The sequence below is a fragment of the Mandrillus leucophaeus genome, unplaced genomic scaffold (assembly GCF_000951045.1).
Source record: "Mandrillus leucophaeus isolate KB7577 unplaced genomic scaffold, Mleu.le_1.0 Scaffold126, whole genome shotgun sequence".
NCBI lineage: Eukaryota > Metazoa > Chordata > Mammalia > Primates > Cercopithecidae > Mandrillus > Mandrillus leucophaeus.
In genome coordinates, this window is record NW_012100987.1 from 3575478 (window position 1) to 3595826 (window position 20349).

A 20349-nucleotide genomic window follows, 5' to 3' on the forward strand; every position below is an offset into this window, starting at 1 on the left:
TGCCCGGCTAATTTTTGTATTTTTAGTAGAGATGGGGTTTCACCATGCTGGCCAGGCTGATCTGGAATTCCTGACCTCACGTGATCCACCCACCTCGGCCTCCCAAAGTGCTAGGATTATAGGCGTGAGCCACTGCACCTGGCAGGTAAAAACATTTTTAAAGTTCTACTTAAGTTCTACTTTAAGAAAATGGAGGCAGGGAACACTGGCTCATGCCTATAATCCTAGCACTTTGGGAGGTCCAGGTTGCAGAACTGCATGAGTCCATGAGTCCAGGAGTTCGAGACTGGTCTGGGCAACATAGAGAGACTCCATCTCTTAAAAAAAAAAATGTTAGCCAGGTGTGGAGACATGCACCTTTAGTCCCAGCTACATCAAAGGATGAAGTAGGAGGATCGCTTGAGCCCAGGAGTTCGAGACTGGTCTGGGCAACATAGAGAGACTCCATCTCTTAAAAAAAAAAATGTTAGCCGGGTGTGGAGACATGCACCTTTAGTCCCAGCTACATCAAAGGATGAAGTAGGAGGATCGCTTGAGCCCAGGAGTTCGAGGCTGCAGCGAGCTATGATTCTCCACTGTATTCCAGCCTGGGAGACAGAGTGAGGCTCTCTCTAAAAAAAAAAAAAATAAATAAAGGAAAGTCACTAATTTTTAGAATAATATTGGGCAGACTTTTTCTTTTTTTTTTTTTTTTTGAATTCAAGAAACAGTAGTAGGCATTCTGGAGCAACTGCTAATTCGAAGGATTTAAGAGGGAAAGCCCATATTCTTCTCCTTCCAAGTAATCGAGAAGGAAGCATCATAGTTTGTCCTCTGAGAAGACGGACTAGACGCAATTCTGACTTCTGTTTCCAACTGTGCCACTGACTCAGACTCAAATGTATGGTGCAAAGCCTAACACATACCACCCCACTGAACCTCAGTTTTTATATCTGTAAAGTGGAACATAATACTCATGTATGTCAAAGGGCTATGTGAATGATTATATAAAGTGTTGAACTCATAAAACTCTATATAAATGTTATACAGCATTACTAATTTAGATAAAAAAATAGGCATCAGAGTAAAATAGTAATTAAATGTCAATAAAGGTAAGCAGCTCAGCTGAAAAAACAAACTGACTTTTAGAGTTAGGCGCCAGAGATCCTGCAAGAGCTGAGGAGTTGAAAAAGAACAAAACAGTATAAAGGAAACTGAGTGCCATGTTCTGCTAGAATCTCCAAAGCATGGCAAGGATCACATGTTTCTCTAACTCTAGAATTCTAACCTATCTTTAGCTGGAATCACTTTGAAGGTAAAATGTTTTTTCAAATTTAAATATCCAGTAAATAGGACTAGGAATTTTTAAGGAACACATATGTGTCTATGTTCATATACATGTAAACTTATACACTAACAACCATGGTATTTAAGCATATACTCACATTCACTGCACACACACACACACACACTCACTCTCTGTCTCAAATACCAACAGGCTCTTCTAAAGAAAATGTAGTGTAATCGGAATGGAATGTCGAGGTAATTAAAGGATTTTGACTGGATAATTCTTTACAAATGCTTTTATATTGTCATGTTTAACTTTTCAAAAATAAAGTATTCTATAATTAAATAGCAAAACAACCATATATACATGGAATAAATGGTGGGGGGATAAGCTGGCTTACAGAACAATCATGTTGTACCTGTAAGACATGAGTTTATTACAAACAATGTGGACTTCCCAGACAATATTGCTGTGATTACAATATCTGGATATATATTTTGTCTTCTTTATAATATACTCGACCACAGGGAGACAACCTTCAACATGTGGGTCTCTAAAACTGAGTATGATGATTATCATATTCACTCTTCTTCTAGTATGTATTTACTCAATAGAATTTTAGTCTTCATAAGACATATTTCATAACAGTGGAAAATTACCTTTGAAAGTACAAAGCTTCTACGAATGACTCATAAAACAACTACAAAACAAATCTCCTTATAAGCACATCTATCTTGAATGGTATATTACACCCATAATTGTTCAATTCACTGTTAATTATTACTTAGAAATTCATGTTTATGGCTCTGTTTCACCTGCAATATGAAAACATTCCTGATATATTGTTCCTTAACTTCCTGGATCAATATACTCTCGGGTAGCTTTGTAAGAGAAGTTGACAATGTAGTCTTTTCTTTACCAGTTAAGAATAAACTAAGAACTGACAACAGGCAAAGAAAATTATGCTAATTATTCTCTTTCCAAGCTTCCTTCCTTTCTGAAGTAGAGATCAAACTGTATTATGCAGACTGTCTCTTGTGACTTGGTGGAAGAAAGTTACCAGTACTACTTTTAGAATAAAGCATTACTTTAACAATAGGGGAATTTAAAGCAGTTAATAGTAACATCTCAAATGTTAGCTTTTAATGTGTTTATAATGATTTCATTTTAGTGCATATTTACTCTAGCCTTTCTAGAAATTGAATATATTGTATATATAGTTCATTTTCAAGGGATAAGTATGGTATAGTGGTATTGTTTAATTTTCTAAGAAAAGCATACAATTATTCAGTTATTCAAAGAGTTTTTATTGAATTAGAAAAACATTTAAAAGTCATAAATTGATGTAAATATTTTTTACAACTAACCTCAACACTTAGCAAAGAGGAATAGGAATTTTCCTGTTTATGTCTTCTAAGGAACATAATAACTTGATAATGCTTTTGGATGGGCCATCATTAATGTTTAAATTTCAAATAAAAGACAAGGGGACGGAAGTAACATTTACTGAGATTCTCCTATGTGCCAAAGCTTTATATATGTTCCTAAATTTTCACAACTACCCCTTCAGGTTCATATTAATATCTAATTTTACAGACACATTTACCATAAGGACAGAAACCAGCCTGATGTGTATTTAAAGCCCAGGATAATTCTACTCCAGGATTTGAAATGCCATCTGCTTAGAGTAGGGATGAAGGAATGTGGGTATACAGAACTGTGATCTATCCTACCATATCTGAATGACTGGCCGAGCTGACTTTTTAATGGCATTGTTACATCACAGCATTTCATTCCTGCAACCAGGGTACCCCTATAGCAGCATCTCAAATGTCATAACTAAACTACTGAAAGTATTAATAACCTTTCACTTTAGAAGGTAGTTGCTTCAATTAAGAATAAGATTTCATAACCTGTGAATTATCAGTTCAGAATGTATTAAAATATCACACAATGAATTTATGCAACACAAGACAACATTAAAGGACTCATGTTTAGTACAAAATTTTTCTTGGTAATTAATTCCATAAATGACATGGCCTTTATGAAAACTGTTGCTGTTATTGGGGGAGTCTTAATTTTTGTTCAAATTCAACATATTTTGAGAAATGTTATTTCTCATTTTTAATATAATTTTCTTTTTTTTTTTTTCTTTTTCTTTTTTTTTTTTTTTAGACGGAGTCTCGATCTGTCGCCCAGGCTGGAGTGCAGTGGCCGGATCTCACTGCAAGCTCCGCCTCCCGGGTTTATGCCATTCTCCTGCCTTAGCCTCCCGAGTAGCTGGGACTACAGGTGCCCGCCACCTTGCCCGGCTAGTTTCTTGTATTTTTTAGTGGAGACGGGGTTTCACCGTGTTAGCCAGGATGGTCTCCTGACCTCGTGATCCGCCCATCTCCGCCTCCCAAAGTGCTGGGATTACAGGCTTGAGCCACCGCGCCTGGCCTTTAATATAATTTTCAACCAAAAATTTGTTACATGTATGGTAAGTACTAAGAATGGCATTTATTGAACACTGTTGAATATAATGTTTAGGCACTATTTTATCTATATATATAATGAAGATTATATCATTTATTCCTCAGAACAACCCTATCAATCAGGTGCTGTTAGCACCACTCTCTTTTTTTTTTTTTTTTCAGACAGAGTTCTGCTTTGTCACCCAGGCTGGAGTGCAGTTGCTCATTGCAACCTCCACCTCCCAGGTTTAAGTCATCATCCCACCTCAGCCTCCCAAGTAGCCAGGACTACAGGAGTGTGCCATCACACCAGCTAATTTTTCCGTATTTTTTGTAGAGACAAAACCAAACATGGTTTTGCCATGTTGTCCAGGCTGATCTCGAACTCTTGGGCTCAGGCAATCTGCCTGCCTTGGCACCACTTTCATTTCACATATGAGGAAACTGGATGTACTGTGGAATACTACAGCCATTAGCCACTAGAGCAATTAAAATTATCTTCAATTTTAATAAAATAAAATTAACATTAATTTAAATTTAATCTTAATAAAATTAAAGATAATATAATTTTAACAATTCAATTTTAATAGAATTAAAAATTTAGTTCCTCAGTAACAGTAGCCACATTTCAAATGCTCAGGTTGGGTGCGGTGGCTCACGCCTGTAATCCCAGCACTTTGGGAGGCCAAGGCCTGCAGATCATTTGAGGTCAGGAGTTCAAGAACACCCTGGCCAACATGGTAAAACCCCATCTTTACTAAAAATACAAAAATTAGCCAGGTGTGGTGGTAGGTGCTTGTAATCCCAGGTAAACGGGAGGCTGAGACAGGAGAATCGCTTGAACCTGGGAGGTGGAGCTTGCAGTGAGCCGAGATCGCGCCATTGCACTCCAGTCGGGTGACAGAGCAAGACTCCATCTCAAAAAAAGGAAACAACAACAGCAACAACAAAACCGCAAAACAAATGGTCAGCATCTACATGTGGCTAGCTAGTGGCTACCATACTGGACAGCACAGATATGGAATATTTTTATCATTATAGAAAGTTCTATTGGACAACAGAGGTACAGAGAATTTAAATTGTACTTGCTCTAACTCAAAACTAAGTACTGAGTTGAATTTGAAAACTTCCTTTTAAAATCTGTTTTTAAAAAAACTTTATAATAGAATATTTCAGAAGAGAAAATATGTAATAGCAAACCCTGATATATCTATCACCCTGCTTCAACAACGATCAACTCATTAAAGTGCTACTTTTAATCACTATGATACACTATTTTTTTGTTCTCTTCCTTAATTATTTTAGTTACAGAAATAATATCCCTTATTCAAAATAGAACATAGAGGGGCAGTATAACCTAATGGTTAGGAGAATAGAATTAGCAAGCAGACAGATATAAATTTGAATTCTGACTCTATCACAATGCTGTATGTTCTGAGAGGACAAGTTGCTTAATTTATCTATGGCTGAATTTGTTCATCTTTATAATTTTCTCCTACAGCTAGCTATTATTTTCTCTATATTAAGCATTTTAAACTACCTTAATTCTTAGTAAAATAAATTCTCAAGTTTATTTGGAGATAACTGTGAAAGAAGTAATTTTTTTCCTCAGGAGTTTTATATACCTCCCCATCACAAGAATATAACAGTAAAATACAACATATAAAAGATTCAAATTTCAAGGCCGGGCATGGCATCTCATGCCTTTAATCCTAGAACTTTGGGAGGTCGAGGTGGGCGGATCACGAGTTCAGGAGTTAGAGACCAGCCTGACCAACACGGTGAAACCCCGTCTCTACTAAAAATACAAAAATTAGCTAGGTGTGGTGGCGTGTGCCTGTAATCCCAGCTCCTCAGGAGGCTGAGGCAGGAGAATCACTTGAACCCAGGAGGTGGAGGTTATAGTGAGCAGAGATCGTGTCATTGCACTCCAGCCTGGGTGATGGAGTGAGACTCCGTTTCAAAAAAAAAAAAAAAAAAAGATTCATAATTTAATTTTAATTTTAATTTTTTTGAGACAGAGTCTCACTCTGTTGCCCAAGCTGAAATGCAGTGAAATGATCTCAGCTCACTGTAACCTCCGTCTCCCCGGTTCAAGCGATTCTCCCGTCTCAGCCTCCAGAGTGGTTGGGACTACAGGCATGCACCACCATGCTCAGTTAACTTTTGTATTTGTAGTTGAGACAGGGTTTCACTATGTTGGCCAGGATGGTCTAGAACTCCTGACCTCAGGTGATCCACCTGCCTCGGCCTCCCAAAGTGCTGGGATTACAGGTGTGAGTCACTGCTCCTGGCCATAAAAGATTCAAATTTAACCGAAATATGTAACATAGGAAGAAAAAAATTCTATTTGGGGTTCTTTCTTCAATTTCCCTAAGATAACCAGGTGCCCACTGAATTGTGAAAGACATAATTTCTATTGTCCCCAAGAACTATTTATAGAACAATTAATTTATTATTATAGGTTGTATACAGAATTTTAACTTTAAAATTAATCTAGAAACAAACTTATTTATTTTGACATGTAAGTATAAATGTGCTCCTAAATTATTTAAACAAATTATAAAAAAATTAAGAACAGGAATAAAGTTCTAGACCAATTATTTTGGTGAGGCAGAAATGAAAGAAAGTAATTATTATGATTCATTAAAAATAACATTTATACTTTGCAATTAGTTACCATTAGTTTTCTATTTTTGTTTGCATACTTTAGGAAACCTGGATTTAACAATCATCTTCTCCTTATTGTTTTCCAATTCCTTGATTTAACCATTTCTATTCCCACCTAATTCTCTGCTTTTACATTTATAATCAGTTAATAATTTACCCATAAAAATCTAAATTATTCTTATAATCTTAGAAATCTAATAACTAAGCAAACTAACCATCTATCCACAAGTAAAACTGTTTCATTTACACATATCTTCATTCTTTTATTTCAGTTTAAAAAACCAAAATGGTCATAGCAAATTTTCTTTGGATAAGATCTCATACAAAAACAATTACAAATTAAGGAAGTGAAAGAAATTTATTTATTTACACTTAAAAGTTACTTTCATGTAAAAGGTCAGAAGAAAAGCCTAAAAATTCCTTGGAAAAATCAACATAAAGCTAAGTAAACGTAAATTTTATTTCTGTTTAAAAAGCCATTTTAATGACACAAATGGATCTGGTTTTATTCCTCCTCTCCCTTTGGTCAATCTATATCACACTAAAGAGTTCCAGGGAAACAAGGACCAATAGTGGTTGTGTCCTCTAGGACAGATGGAATGTAATGCTCCTAAGTGTAACATTGTTATTTCCATGCTAAGACATCTGATCACAGGTGGAATGTGAACACCTGATGTGATGTGACCTTAGTTTTTCTAAGAAAAGTTTAATATTCATTACATTTAAGATCACCTTCATTATTCAAATTTTCTGTTCACGATTTACAACCCAAATTCATCTACAGCAGCAATATAGTAACAATGTCTTTATTATTCAAATGAAAGATTTGTAGATGGTTTACCTGACATCTTTCTCAAGTTGTGCAATAGATTCCGTCAGTGACTCAATCTTAGAATCTCTCTGACGCACTGATTCAATGAGATACCTGTAAGGCTGTTGAGTCTGGTTTAATAGCGAATTGGCTCTGTCAAGCTAAAGAAACACAGGTTTTATTAAAATCTAGAAAATGTGACAACAAAATGAAATCATTCAAAATGCTCTAGCATAAATATAGTACAGAAATTCCTTTGACATGAATTATTCTGAAGTTTTTCCTATGTAAATTTGAAGGTTTTAAGAGTGGATCAATAAAGCTCTTCTTAATAGCAACTACAAATGAGAATTTTTTTTGTTTCTTTTTGTTTTTTTTTAAGACAGAGTCTCACTCTGTTACTCAGGCTAAAGTGCAGTGGTGCGATCTCGGCTCACTGCAACCTTCGCCTTCCAGGTTCAAGTGATTCTCCTACCTCAGCTTTCCGAGTAGCTGGGATTACAAGCACCTGCCACCATGTCCCACTAATTTTTATAATTTTAGCAGAGATGGGGTTTCACCATGTTGGCCAGGCTGGTCTTGAACTCCTGGCCTCAGGTGATCCGCCTGCCTCAGCCTCCCAAAGTGCTGGGATTATGGGTGTCAGCCACCTCGCCTGGCTGGAAAAATTTTAAATTAAATATTAATAGCAATTTTGAGAATGCATAAACTTAAATTTTCTTAGTATTTGTCTTCGTCTGAAAAGCTATACGACAAAATATATCTTAATAAATATTTGAGCTTTATTTCTACTAAAAATATTCACACCATAATTCACTAATTTTTTCATTTCTTCATATTCCCTTCTTTGTTTTACAAACACATAATTTAGATATCCAAATCATTAGGTATAAATTTTTGACAAATGTGGTTTAAAATATAATGTAAAATTTACCATTTTAATCCTGTGAAAAGTGTACAATTCAGTGGTATTAAGTACATTCATAATGTTGAATAGCTACCACTTCTATTTCCAGAACACTTTCATCAGCCCATACGGAAACTCTGTACCCATTAAACAAAAACTCCCCATTTTCTCCTCCCTCCTGGCCCTAGAAACCTGTATCTTACTTTCTGCCTCTGTGAATCTGCCTATTCCAGATACCTCACAGAAGTGGAATAATACAATATTTGTCCTTTGCTGTCTGCTTATTTCACTTAGTGTGACATTTTCAAAGTTCATCTATGTTGTATCATGTATCAGAACTTCACTTCTCTTACTGGTAAATAATAGTCCACTGTATGTTTATGGTACATTTTATTTATCCATTGATCTCTTGATGAACACTTGTGTTGTTTCCACTTTTTGGCTATTGTGAGTAAAGCTGCTATGAACATTGGTGCACAAATACTGTATATGTTGAGTTCTTGTTTCACTTCTGTTGGGTAGCTACCTAGAAGTGGAGTAGAACTGTTAGGTCATGTGGTAATTCCATATTTAACTTTTTGAGGAACTGCAACGGCTCCACAGTGGTGATACGATTTTACATTCCTACCAGCAAGAAATTTGATTTCAATTTCTCCACATCCTGGCCAATGCACGTTATTTCACGTGCATACTGGGCATTTGTATATCTTCTTTGGAGAGAAGTCTTCCCAAGTCTTTTGCTTATATTTTAATTGTGGTTTTCCTTGTTGTTGCTGAGCTGTAGGAGTTCTTTATATATTCTTAATAATACAGTCTTATTAGATATATAATTTGAAAATATTTTCTTCCATTTTGTGGGTTGCCTTTTCACTTTCTTGATAATCTTATTTACTTCTTTACTTACTTGTTTTGAGACGGAGTCTTGCTCTGTCACCCTGGCTGGAGTGCAGTGGTGTGATCTCGGCTCACTGCAACCTCTGCCTCCTGGATTCGAGAAATCCCCTTGCCTCAGAGTCCTGAGTAGCTGGGACTACAGGCATGAGCCATTGGGCCTGGCTGATAATCTCCTTTAATAAACAAGTTTTTATAATTATGAAGTTCAATTTATCTACTTTATGTTTTTGTGCCTGTCCTTTTGGAGAAATTGCCAAATCCAAGGTCATGATTTTCTCCTATGTTTTCTTCTATGAATTTTATATCTTTAAGGCTTAAATTTAGGTCTCTGATCCAGTTTGAGTTAGTTTTTGAATATGGTGTAAGGTAAAGGTCCAACTTCATTCTTTTGCATGTAGATACTCAGTTTTACCAGTCCCATTTGTTGAAAAGACCGGCCTTTCTTCACTAAATAGTCCTGACACTCTTGTTGAAAACCACTGGCCATATAGGCAAGTGTTTATTTCTGGGCTCTATTCTATTAATATTCCATGGGTCTTTATGTCCATCCTTATTCTAACTGTACACTGTTTTGCTGACTGTAGCTTTACAGTAAGTTCAGAAATCTGGAAATATGAGTGCTACAACTTTGTTTTTCCTTTTAAAGATTGTTTTGGCCATTTGGGGGTTCCTTGAAATTTCACATAAATTTTAGGATGAGTTTTTCTATTTCTGTAAAAAATGTCATTGGGATTTTGATAGGGACTGCATCTAATTTGTAGAATGTTTTGGGTAGTATTATCATCCTAACAACATTAAATCTTCTAATCCATGAATATGGGATGTCTTGTGTCCATTCAGTTAATTTACTCCGAAACATTTTCTTCTTCTTCTTTTTTTTTTTTTTTTTTTTTGAGATGGGGTCTCACTCTGTCACCTAGTCTGGAGTGCAGTGGCAAATCATGACTCACTGCAGCCTACCTCCCGGGTGCAAGTAATCCTCCCACCTCAGCCTCCCAAGTAGCTGGGACTACAAGCATGAGCCACCACGCCTGGCTAACCCGGCTAACTTTATTTTTTATTGAGACGAAGTCTCCCTGTGTTGCCCAGGATGGGCTCAAACTCCTGAGCTAAAGCAATTCTCCTGGCCTTGGCCTTTCAAAGTCCAGAGTCATCACGCCTGTTTGTATTTTTTTCTTTTTGATGCTATTGTACATGGAATTGTTTTCTTAATTTCCTTTGTCAGACTGTTCATTGCTAGTGTACTATATACAATTTTATGTTGTGCCTTTTCACATAAACTATACCAGAATCATTTTTCCAGATTTTTAAGAGTATGGTATTTATATTATTAGTGTTTACAAAACGGCCTGCCAAAGCCAATGTATCATAATTTACACTATGTATAGTAACAGACATTTAGAATGTTATCAATAAGTCAATATAAACAATATATTAAAAAATTACATAATTTATGTCAGTATAAACAATATTACAACAAACATTTTCAGTACTGTAGTTTTTTTTCTTAAGTTAGTATTTGCTTTGTTAATTTTTTTTTCAGGATAGAAGACACACTAGGCTAAGGGGTATAACTATTTAATGCTCTTAACACACAAGACAAAAGTTTTCTCCCAAAGGATTTTTATCAACGTATATATACTCAACCATAGTTCTAAAAAATTTACTTGTTTTTCTTTTTTTTTTTTTCCTAAGCAAATGGTAATTGCATGTCACAACAAAACTAAATAAAGCATTATCAGTGTCAGCAAGCTTCTACTTTGGTATATAATGAGTTCTTGAAAAAGGTATTCTATAGTTGGATAATTACAACCAAATGGTGGATATCTATTATTAGGGTGAAGGGGTAAGGAGGGCAGTATTTATTACACAAAACAAAATGACAGAATTCCTAACTATTCTATGACCTTTAGATACTCTTTGGCGAGAAACTTCTAGCCTTTTATATATGTTTAAACATTTTTCCATTCTTTTTGTCATAATTGCTAAAAAGTTCCATTAAAGATTTACTGTTTTCCTGGGACAAGAAATGATTTGTATTTTTTTCCTCAAATGAATTATGTTCATGAGATCTATATACTTTTAAAGTATTAAGACCTAAGAGTATACTTTAGCATTTCAATTTTTGGTTTTCCACTCATTTTAATAAAATAATGAGTGATCAGAAGTCCAGGAGCTGAAGGAGCAGGGAACAGTGCGATGGATATCGTGGAAAGTATGGTGGGAGGCAGAAAGAATCAAGGATAGTAATGAGAACATTGTTAAAATTATCGGCCATGAGGTTGGCTGGGTAAGGAGGACACTGAAGCCAAGAGGGGGCTGACCAACTGTTAGAGGATGTCTGCTTGCACATAGAGAACTATTCTGTAAAAGTATTTATTCATCTAAACTGTACAGGAAATTTTCTGATAGCTATATTAACTACAGCCCAGGAAAAAAAAAATCCCGAAAAAAAAAAAAGGAGGAGGAAATGAATAGTGAAAGAAAAGAAGACTACTTTTTTGGGGGAACACATTTCATTATAGTGAAAGTGGAGCCATAAAGAAAAAAATACCATGAATAGTTTCTATAGTTTGGTTTTAGCACGATTTTTTTCTTTGCTTTGGTAATCGTTCTTTAAAATCTATTACAATGTCACTGGAATCTTATTATTCTACTAAGTTACTTTATGAACATTCAAATATGCAGAAGGACAAAAATAAAACTAAGTGCTACTAACCTGTATAACCAGTTTCTCTAGTCAATTAAATCAAACAATTGCCTTGGCTTTGTTTTCACAGAACTGACCCTAACTGAATAAACTGAACTGACAAGTTGCTTTGTGTTTCAAAGTGCAGAATAGTCCAAGTGTGTGTGTGGGGAAAGGGTGGCAGGGAATAACTAAGAACATTTATGAATTGTAGTTAACTTCTGTCTAGAATGAGCTGTTTAAAACATACCAAATCTAATTTCAATTGTACAAAACATATAGCAGCAGTCTCAATTATTTTAGTTCAATTTTTTCATGAAAGTAGTTACATATATTAGGTTTTAATATATACATATATTTTTTGAGACAGGATCTCACTCTGTTGCCTAGGCTAGAGTGCAGTGGCGTGACCACAGCTCACTGCAGCCTCGACCTCCCAGGCTCGAGTGATCCTCCTACTTCAGCCTCTTGAGTCGCCAGGACCACAGGCATGTACCACCATGCCCGGCTAAAGGTTTTAATACAAACAAAGTTAAGGACCAGAAACCTTACTTTCAGAAGGTATCTTTAACATAAAACCTATAACCTCCTTACTCTGGACAATAAATACCATGATACTGCTGTTAGTGTTACAGATATATTTCTTTATAAACCTGTTTGTAGGCTTCTAAATCCCCAAAGTTGATTTTCATTCGTCAGGAAAAAAGCACATGTCTCTGAATAAAAAGTGATGCTAATTTCCATGTTTGAAATAAATGTAATTAGAATTTAATTCCTTCAATAGAGTTTTCAAAAATCTTTCTGTAACTATAATAATTACTATTCAAAAAGTTTTGCAATTGCTCACATTGCCTATTGTTAGTAATCTTTTCCTTATAGGAAAGCCTTAGTAATTAGTGACTCAGGAATCATATACGTAATAAGTGACTCTGGATTAAACCCATGACACAACATTTTACAGAAGTGTTATTCTTCCTTTGTTTCAATAACCTGTACAAATGATTCAGAGAAAAGTAACACCTGATTAAAACATCACTATATCTTTTGATTCAAATACTAATTTAACTTAAATGATAATCTGAAATTACAAATTTTCTCTTAAAATTCAAATAAATAATATAAAGGTGACTACATTTTGCTGCGTGTTTTTCCTACATGTGGAGTTTTTTTCCTTGGGGAGTTTACTTTCACAGAAACTAGAAATGAAGGTCTTTATTGCCAGGAATAAAGTGAATACTGCTGAATGGAATTTAACATTGAGTTGCTTTCTGTCTATAAAATATATGCAAGTGATACTTTCTAGCAGTGGTGGTAGTTTGTGCAGAACCAGTCACATATCCTTGCTTAATCTTTTTAATCATGCTATGAATGAAAAAATGCCTACTTGAGGTCCAATAGAGGGGCAACACTTTGGTACAACTTCTCTATGTTCTCAACTGCTGGGGAAAATGTAAAAAAAAAAAAAAAACACAGCGATTTCTGGCTGGGCACAGTGGTTCATGCCTGTAATCCCAGCACTTTGGGAAGCCAAGGTGGGTGGATTGCTTGAGGTCAGGAATTCGAGGCCTGGCCAACATGGCAAAACCCCATCTCTACTCAAAATACAAAATTATCCTGGTGTGGTGGCTCATGCCTGTAATCCCAGCTTCTTGGGAGGATGAGGGCACAAGAATTGCTTGAATCCAGGATGTGGTTGCAGTGAGCTGAGATCATGCCACTGTACTCCAGCTTGGGTGACAGAGAAAGAGTGTCTCAAAAGACCCAGAAAAACAAACCAAAAAAAAAAAAAAGTGATTTTTGGGTCCTACTAGTGATTCTGGTGGGCCCCACTCTTATTGAATCAAAATTTCTCAAGGTTGGGTCTCAGATTCTGATAATCAGCCAGATTTGAAGAATACAGTCCTAGTGATCTTGGACTTGATGTAGGCCAGTCCATCCAAACTAATATGTAGATCATTTTATGTCTTGAACGTATAATCCTCCCCACTAAAACCAGTTCCTTCTCTCATGTTCCAACGTGATTATATTATCATCTTCAAAAGAGGTAATATTTAACTGATACATTTCAACCAATTAGCATACTGGTGAAACTGTGTGTGTCAGGTATGACCTTCTTGTCGCTGGATTACAGGCAGCTCTCAGGACAGGGGCCAGGACGGACGAGACTGTGGTGGAATTGACAGTGGGATCTTAGTGTAGAGCTATTTACCAGTGTTTTTGCTAGTATTTTATTATTTCAATAACTAAAAGCAAGGACATGCTAGTTGATTATCAGCTCCGCTTTTGGTCTTAAGATCCACAAAATGTGGTCCAAGTAAGGAGAAATCCATGAATGGGATGTTAAAATACTTAAGAGTAACCAGCATGGAAGTGATGACTGAAGTCATTGAAGTAGATAGAACTGTAGAACATTATTACTTCAAACTGCAACCTTGCATTACTATTTTTTTTTTTCTTGAGCTAGGGTCTTGCTTTGTCATCCAGGTTGGAGTGCAGTGGTAGAATCATAGTTCACTGCAGAGCTTGTTAAAAATCCAGATTTCTGGGCTTCATTCTAGACTTACTTAATCACAATCTCTGAGGGCAGAATCTAGAAGCCTATGCTTTACATTTTAAATAAGAATCTCAGGTGATTCTTTTTTTTTTTTTTTTAAGAGGCAAGGTCTTACTCTGTTGCCCAGGCTGAAGTGTGGTGGCATTTCAGCCTCAAACTCCTCAGCTCAAGGGATTTTCCCACTTCAGACTCTCAGGTAGCTGAAACTATAGTGCATGCCACAACAACTGGTTAATTGTTTTTTTCTTTCTTTCTTTTTTCCCCCCGCCGAGATAGGATCTCACTCTGTTGCTCAGGCTGGAGTGCTGTGGCACAATCATGGCTCACTGCAACCTCTGCCTCCCAGGTTCAAACAATCCTCCTCCCACTTTTGCCTCCCAAGTAGTTGGGACTACAGGTGTGCGCCACTGCATTCAGCTAAGTTTTGTAATTTTTTTTTTTTCTTCTTTTTTTACAGATAGGGTCTTGCTATACTCCCCAGGCTGGCCTTGAACTCCTGGCCTCCAGTGATCCCTTCCATCTTGGCCTCCCAAGTAGCTGGGCTTAGAATTTTATTATTATTTTTTTAATTTTGATAGTTTTTGGGGAACAGATGGCGTTTGGTTAGATGACTAAGTTCTTTAGTCAGGATTTCTGAGATTCTGGTGTACCCATCACCTGAGCAGTGTACACTGTACCCAGTGTGTAGCCTTGTATCCCCTACCCTGCTCCCATCCTTCCCCATGAGTCCCCAAAGTCCACTGTATCATTCTTACACCTTTGCATTCTCATAGCTTAGCTGCAACATGTAAGTGAGAGCATATGATGTTTGGTTTTCCATTCTTGAATTACTTCACTTAGAATAATGGTCTATCCAGGTTGTTGTGAATGCTTTTATTTCATTCCTTTTTATGACTGAGTAATATTCCATGGTATATATACATACCACATTTTCTTTATCCACTCATTGATTGATGGGCATTTGAGCTGGTTCCATATTTTTGCAATTGTGAATTGTGCTGCTATGAACATAAGTGTGCAAGTATCTTTTTTGTATAATGACTTCTTTTTTTCTGGGCAGATACCTAGTAGTGGGATTGCTGGATCAAATGGTAGATCTACTTTTAGTTCTTCAAGGAAGCTACACACTGTTTTTCATATTGGTTGTACTAGTTTATATTCTCACCAGCAGTGAAAAAGTTTTCCCTTTTCACCACATCCATGCCAATATCTATTATTTTTTGATTTTTTCATTATGCCATTCTTGCAGGAGTGAGGTGGTATCTCATTTTGGTTTTGATTTGCATCTCCCTGATCATTAGTGATATTGAGCATTTTTTTCATGTTTACTGGCCATTTGTATATCTTCTTTTGAGAATTGTCTATTCATGTCCTTAGCCTACTTTTTGATGGGGTTATTGTTTTCTTCTTCCAGCTAGAATCTTTGATGATTCTTAAACTCACTGGGCTTGATTCTAGACTTCTTCTCATGTTTTAGAATCTCTCCTGAGGTGTAAGAACACAGAAAAGGGCAGACACCTGAGGGATACCTACATTTGAGGGCTAGAAGATGAAGACATCAGCTAAATAGACTAAAGAGCCATCAGAGTTAGAGGACGAGAGGCAGGGAGAATTGTGTTGTAATGCTAAAACAGGACAGAATTTCTAGAATATCTATAATATCATGCCATAGATAGATCAAATTGTATAGGCTCTGAGAAGAAAATGCTGGCTGTTCAGAGGTCATTAATGACCACTGAGGAGAGTGTAGCTGACGTGGGAGAAGAATATATTAAGTACAAAGATAGGGTATTAACTTTTGAAAGTAGCCTATGCCAATACCACTTCCCCCATGTATGTATGTGCGTCAGTGGTGGTTGGCATTTGGTCACACACACACACACACACACTTTGAAAGGGGTACTAAAAAGGAGAAAAAGAGTAAGGAGAGATACTGAAAAATCCTCAGGTGAAAATAAGTTTAGATGACCCAACTGTAGAGGAAAAGGAGACAAATAATAGAACTGATAGCTTTGGGATTGGAAATGATCTGTGATGGAGACAGAAAAATAAAAACACTGGGCAACAGTAGTTAAGGGCCTAGTTGATAATTCAATAACATGAATTTATAATGCTTCCAAGCAGGGAGAGTCACACAGATTTCCACAAGAGGTTTTCAGTATTGTTACTGCAAAATCTAAGAATTTTCTCTTTCTCTCTCCTTTCTTCCATTAACTATTTATAGGCTAACTACCAGACCGTAAGATAATATGCTAAAGGTAGAAATTGTCAAGGAAAAGCCTGATGTATAAATTTGACCACAAAGCAATCTGGAGAGATGGTGAATTCTAGTACTCAGATGGTTGATAAAGTCTAAGGATAGGTAGGAAGAAAAGTAAAACCAGGAGGGGCTTGACAGATTGGAAAAATATGGCAGGGTTTTATGAGACAGGGACTTGTAATGAGTCCAAATAAAGCACAAATTTAGTGGGAATGAAAGAACTAGGAGAGCTGGAAGGACCAGAAATTAGAGTTAGAGAACAGAATTTGAGTTCAAGTGTTTGCAACTTCTTTCTCCTTCAAAGCTACCTTTGAGAAATTAATTTAATGTGGTTCAATTGTATAACATTGCTGATTGGGATGTGTGTATGTATGTGTGTGTCTTTGTGTGTATAAAGAATTTGCATTGTGATTTTCAAATAGCTCTTAAATGAAACAATGTATAGTCACTCATGAGTTTTTAAGGAACAACCGGTAGGTAAAAAATTTAAGCAATTACCTTATTTATTTGATGTATAAACAGAATTTAATTTATAAATAAGTCACTGTTTTTCCCACTTCAGTGGTGGCTGGCATTTGGTAATGTGTACAAACACATAAACACACACACACACACACACACACAAACACACAAACACACACATTTATACGACCTGGTATTTGCACCTATACAAGCATGATTTAAATAACAAATACTAGCATACTGTCTGGATCCATGTTAACTGATTTTTTTTTCCAGAATGAACCAAAACCAAGACTTCCTGGATTAAGCACTTGGCAAGGTTAGACACAGAGCTATAACTACAATGAAAGTGAAATGTTTTGTCCATGTAACGAATCAGCCATTCATATGGAAGATAAATGTTATGTCCAACATAATTAAAATAAAATGTTACTTTATATGTAATTTCATATCAGAACAACCTCAAAAATAAGTAACAGAGTGATAACAGTTAATAATAATTTCTGAGCATCTGCCCTCCCAACTTCAGGTCCTGTCTCCATTGCTCTGTTTCCTCCAATCCTAGAGGATCCGGGTAGCTCTGCCACAGCCTCTGTGGCTCTATGACCTGCAGATACTGGGAGTACTGTAGGCAAGATACCCAGACATGATGGTGGACTACAGATAGTGTTAGCATACCTCTCCTACTTAGAAAAACAAAGTATGTGTAGAGATTCACACTGTGAACTTTTTTGTACAAGAAGCATCACAAGAATTTAACAGAAGAACTGAAAAAAAACCACAGATCCTTTGAAAGAAGTGGTGGCAACAGCCTATACTGTGAACCAGATGGAAAACAATCTCCAGAGCATAAGACGGGGAGACTCAGCCACCGGAACACACACTCCCACAGCGGAATTGGGCAGCCCAGGCCACAGGGGAAGGCCTTAATCCTACTCAGTGTGGGAGCCGATTTAGCGAGCGTGGGGAATACACGAGGAGTCGCATCAGGATGTGCTTTGCATGCACTACCAGACTCCAGCGGGGATGGAGGAAAGCCATTCCTGATCCTACCTCACAGGGGAACTCACAGAAGTCTGCCCGCTCACTCAGGCTGTAGTCACAGTTGAAAAGAACTCCTGAGATTTGCAATATGATTTTAAGTGGAGACTAACCCTGTTGGCCAGAACCAGGGGGATGGCATGAAGTGTGCTATAGTGCAGAAGCTGGAAGTCCCTGCTTCACAGGTGGATAGGCATGGCCTGAAAGTCTGGTTTTTATCACTGGCAGGAAAGCTTATTGTTTGGGGGCAGTTTTGTGTTCTAAGTGTAGACTGCCTGGAACACAGCTAGTTGCTGTTAGCAGAATGCTGCGGGTATGGGACTTGCTGTGCCAAGTGCATGGGAGCTGAGTGGGCCTTACTGTCTCCTGCTACTCCCCACTGCCCCCACTCCCTGTATGGATTCTTCTGTGCATCAGAGGCAGCTCTGCTCCTCCCTGAAACACTACCCCAGTGGCCAAAAAGCTGCTCTCTGATTCCCACCGGGGACACTGCTTGTGCTTGTACCTGAGGAGCCTGAGTGAGGACTTGCCTGGTCCAGCCCTCACCGGGCTTTGCCACTGTATGAGTCCTGGTAGGATAACACAACAGACAGAGATATTTGGAGGCTCCACAGTCCCACCCATTGCCTGAGACCCCGGGGTGCCTGCCCTGGGTAATATAAGGCAAGCGCAAATTCCACTACTACCATTGCACCTGGTACTCTTTTGCAAGCACCACCTCCTGGCTGGTAGCCAGGCACAGCCCACTATGACACCTGAAGGCAGCATTCAGGAAGGAGAAAACTTCTGTGTGCCCTCAGCTGTTGCCATTGCCTGCATCACCTTGGCTAACCAGGAGGTCTTGAGTCTGTCCATGTGCCCAGTACATTACTGCTACTGCTGGCATCTGAGAAAGCCAACACTAAGGAAATCTCAGAGTCTACGTCACTCTTCTCCTACCCCCATCAGAACTGGTGCTGGTACCCGCTGCTGAGAGACTAGAGGACAGGTCACATCACTGGATCCTTGGCAGATACTCTCCAGTACCGTCCTGGAGTGTGGGAGCCCCACTAGGCAGCTAAACCCAGAAGAGTAGCAAGATTCACAGTAGTCTGGCCCTCTAGGTAAAGGGGAAGTGCCGCACATTACGGAGGCACCGTGTGGGACAAAAGAAACCAGTCTGCAGGCCTTGAGTCCCTGAACTTTCCACTTGTGGGAAGTTTTTTTTCAGCAGAGGCACAGGAACAGTGCTGGGCTCACAGGGGAAAGTCTACATGGAACATCAGTATTCCTGCAGATGAAAGGAGATGCTTTTCGGATTTGAATAGCTGGAACAGCAGGTCAGGAGTGTGCCTGGGAGGCGGATTACTTTCCTGTTGGCCTGGAAGGAGAGCTGTGGTGGCTCCCTCTCTTCTCCCTGAAAAGACCTCGGTGCATTTCATAGACCTTCCCCAGCTACTTCTGTCAAGGTTGGGAGCTCTGCTCACTATTAAGTGTGGCATTTACCCACCTGCTTTAGTGGAAGCTGGTTTTTACCTATGGGCACCTCCTATTGGCCTGAAGCTTGCACTGTTCAACCATGTGAATAAAATACTGGGGATTTTTTTTTTTTTTTTTCTTAAGGGCACATCACTTGGGAATGAGAGAAGCTTCATGAGACCTCTGCCATTCCAGCCCCACAGGAGACAGCGAACCTGCTCACAAATCCAGCACATCACTACTATCACAGCATCTGAGAAAGCCATCACACAAAGATTCTCTATAACTAAGGAACTCATACAGAGTCTTCACACTGAAAGCACTGAGTCAAAGCTAGGTAACAAACTATAAAGTCACATCCCCGATGGGTAAAAAACCAGTTGAATTAGAAATAAATCAGTTCCTTCTCATTTGGGTAGACGAAATAGTCTATGCGAATGAGAAGAAACCAGAAAAATAATTCTGGCAATATGAAAAAACAGGATTCTGTAACAACCCCAAAAGGTCACACCAACTCTCCAGCAGTGGATCCAAACCAAGATAATACTAGATAAATAATTTGAAATACTAAATAAATAATTTAAAAGGTTGACTAGTAAGTTACTCAAGGAGATATGAGAGAAAGGTGAAAACCAACATAAAGAAATTAAAGGTGGGCTGGGCATGGTGGCTCATGCTTGTAATCCCAGCACTTTTGGAGGCCAAGGCAGGTGGGATCACCTGAGGTCAGGAGTTTGAGACCAGGTTGGCCAACATGGCAAAACCCTGTCTCTACTAAAAATACAAAAATTAGCTTGGCATGGTGGTGTGTGCCTGTAATCCCAGCTACTTGGGAGGCTGAGGTGGGATAATCGCTTGAACCTGGGAGAACTGCTTGAAC

The 20349-nt window shown here is 37.9% G+C and overlaps 1 protein-coding gene across 1 annotated transcript in view; it reads right to left on the bottom strand.

Moving 5' to 3' along the window:
* PIBF1 (progesterone immunomodulatory binding factor 1) overlaps positions 1-20349 on the bottom strand; it is a 287209-nt gene that overhangs the window by 52126 nt on the left and 214734 nt on the right. The window contains exon 15 of the mRNA XM_011972020.1: positions 7235-7365. Coding sequence (XP_011827410.1) covers positions 7235-7365 — 131 coding nt within the window. The remainder of the gene's footprint in view (positions 1-7234; positions 7366-20349) is intronic.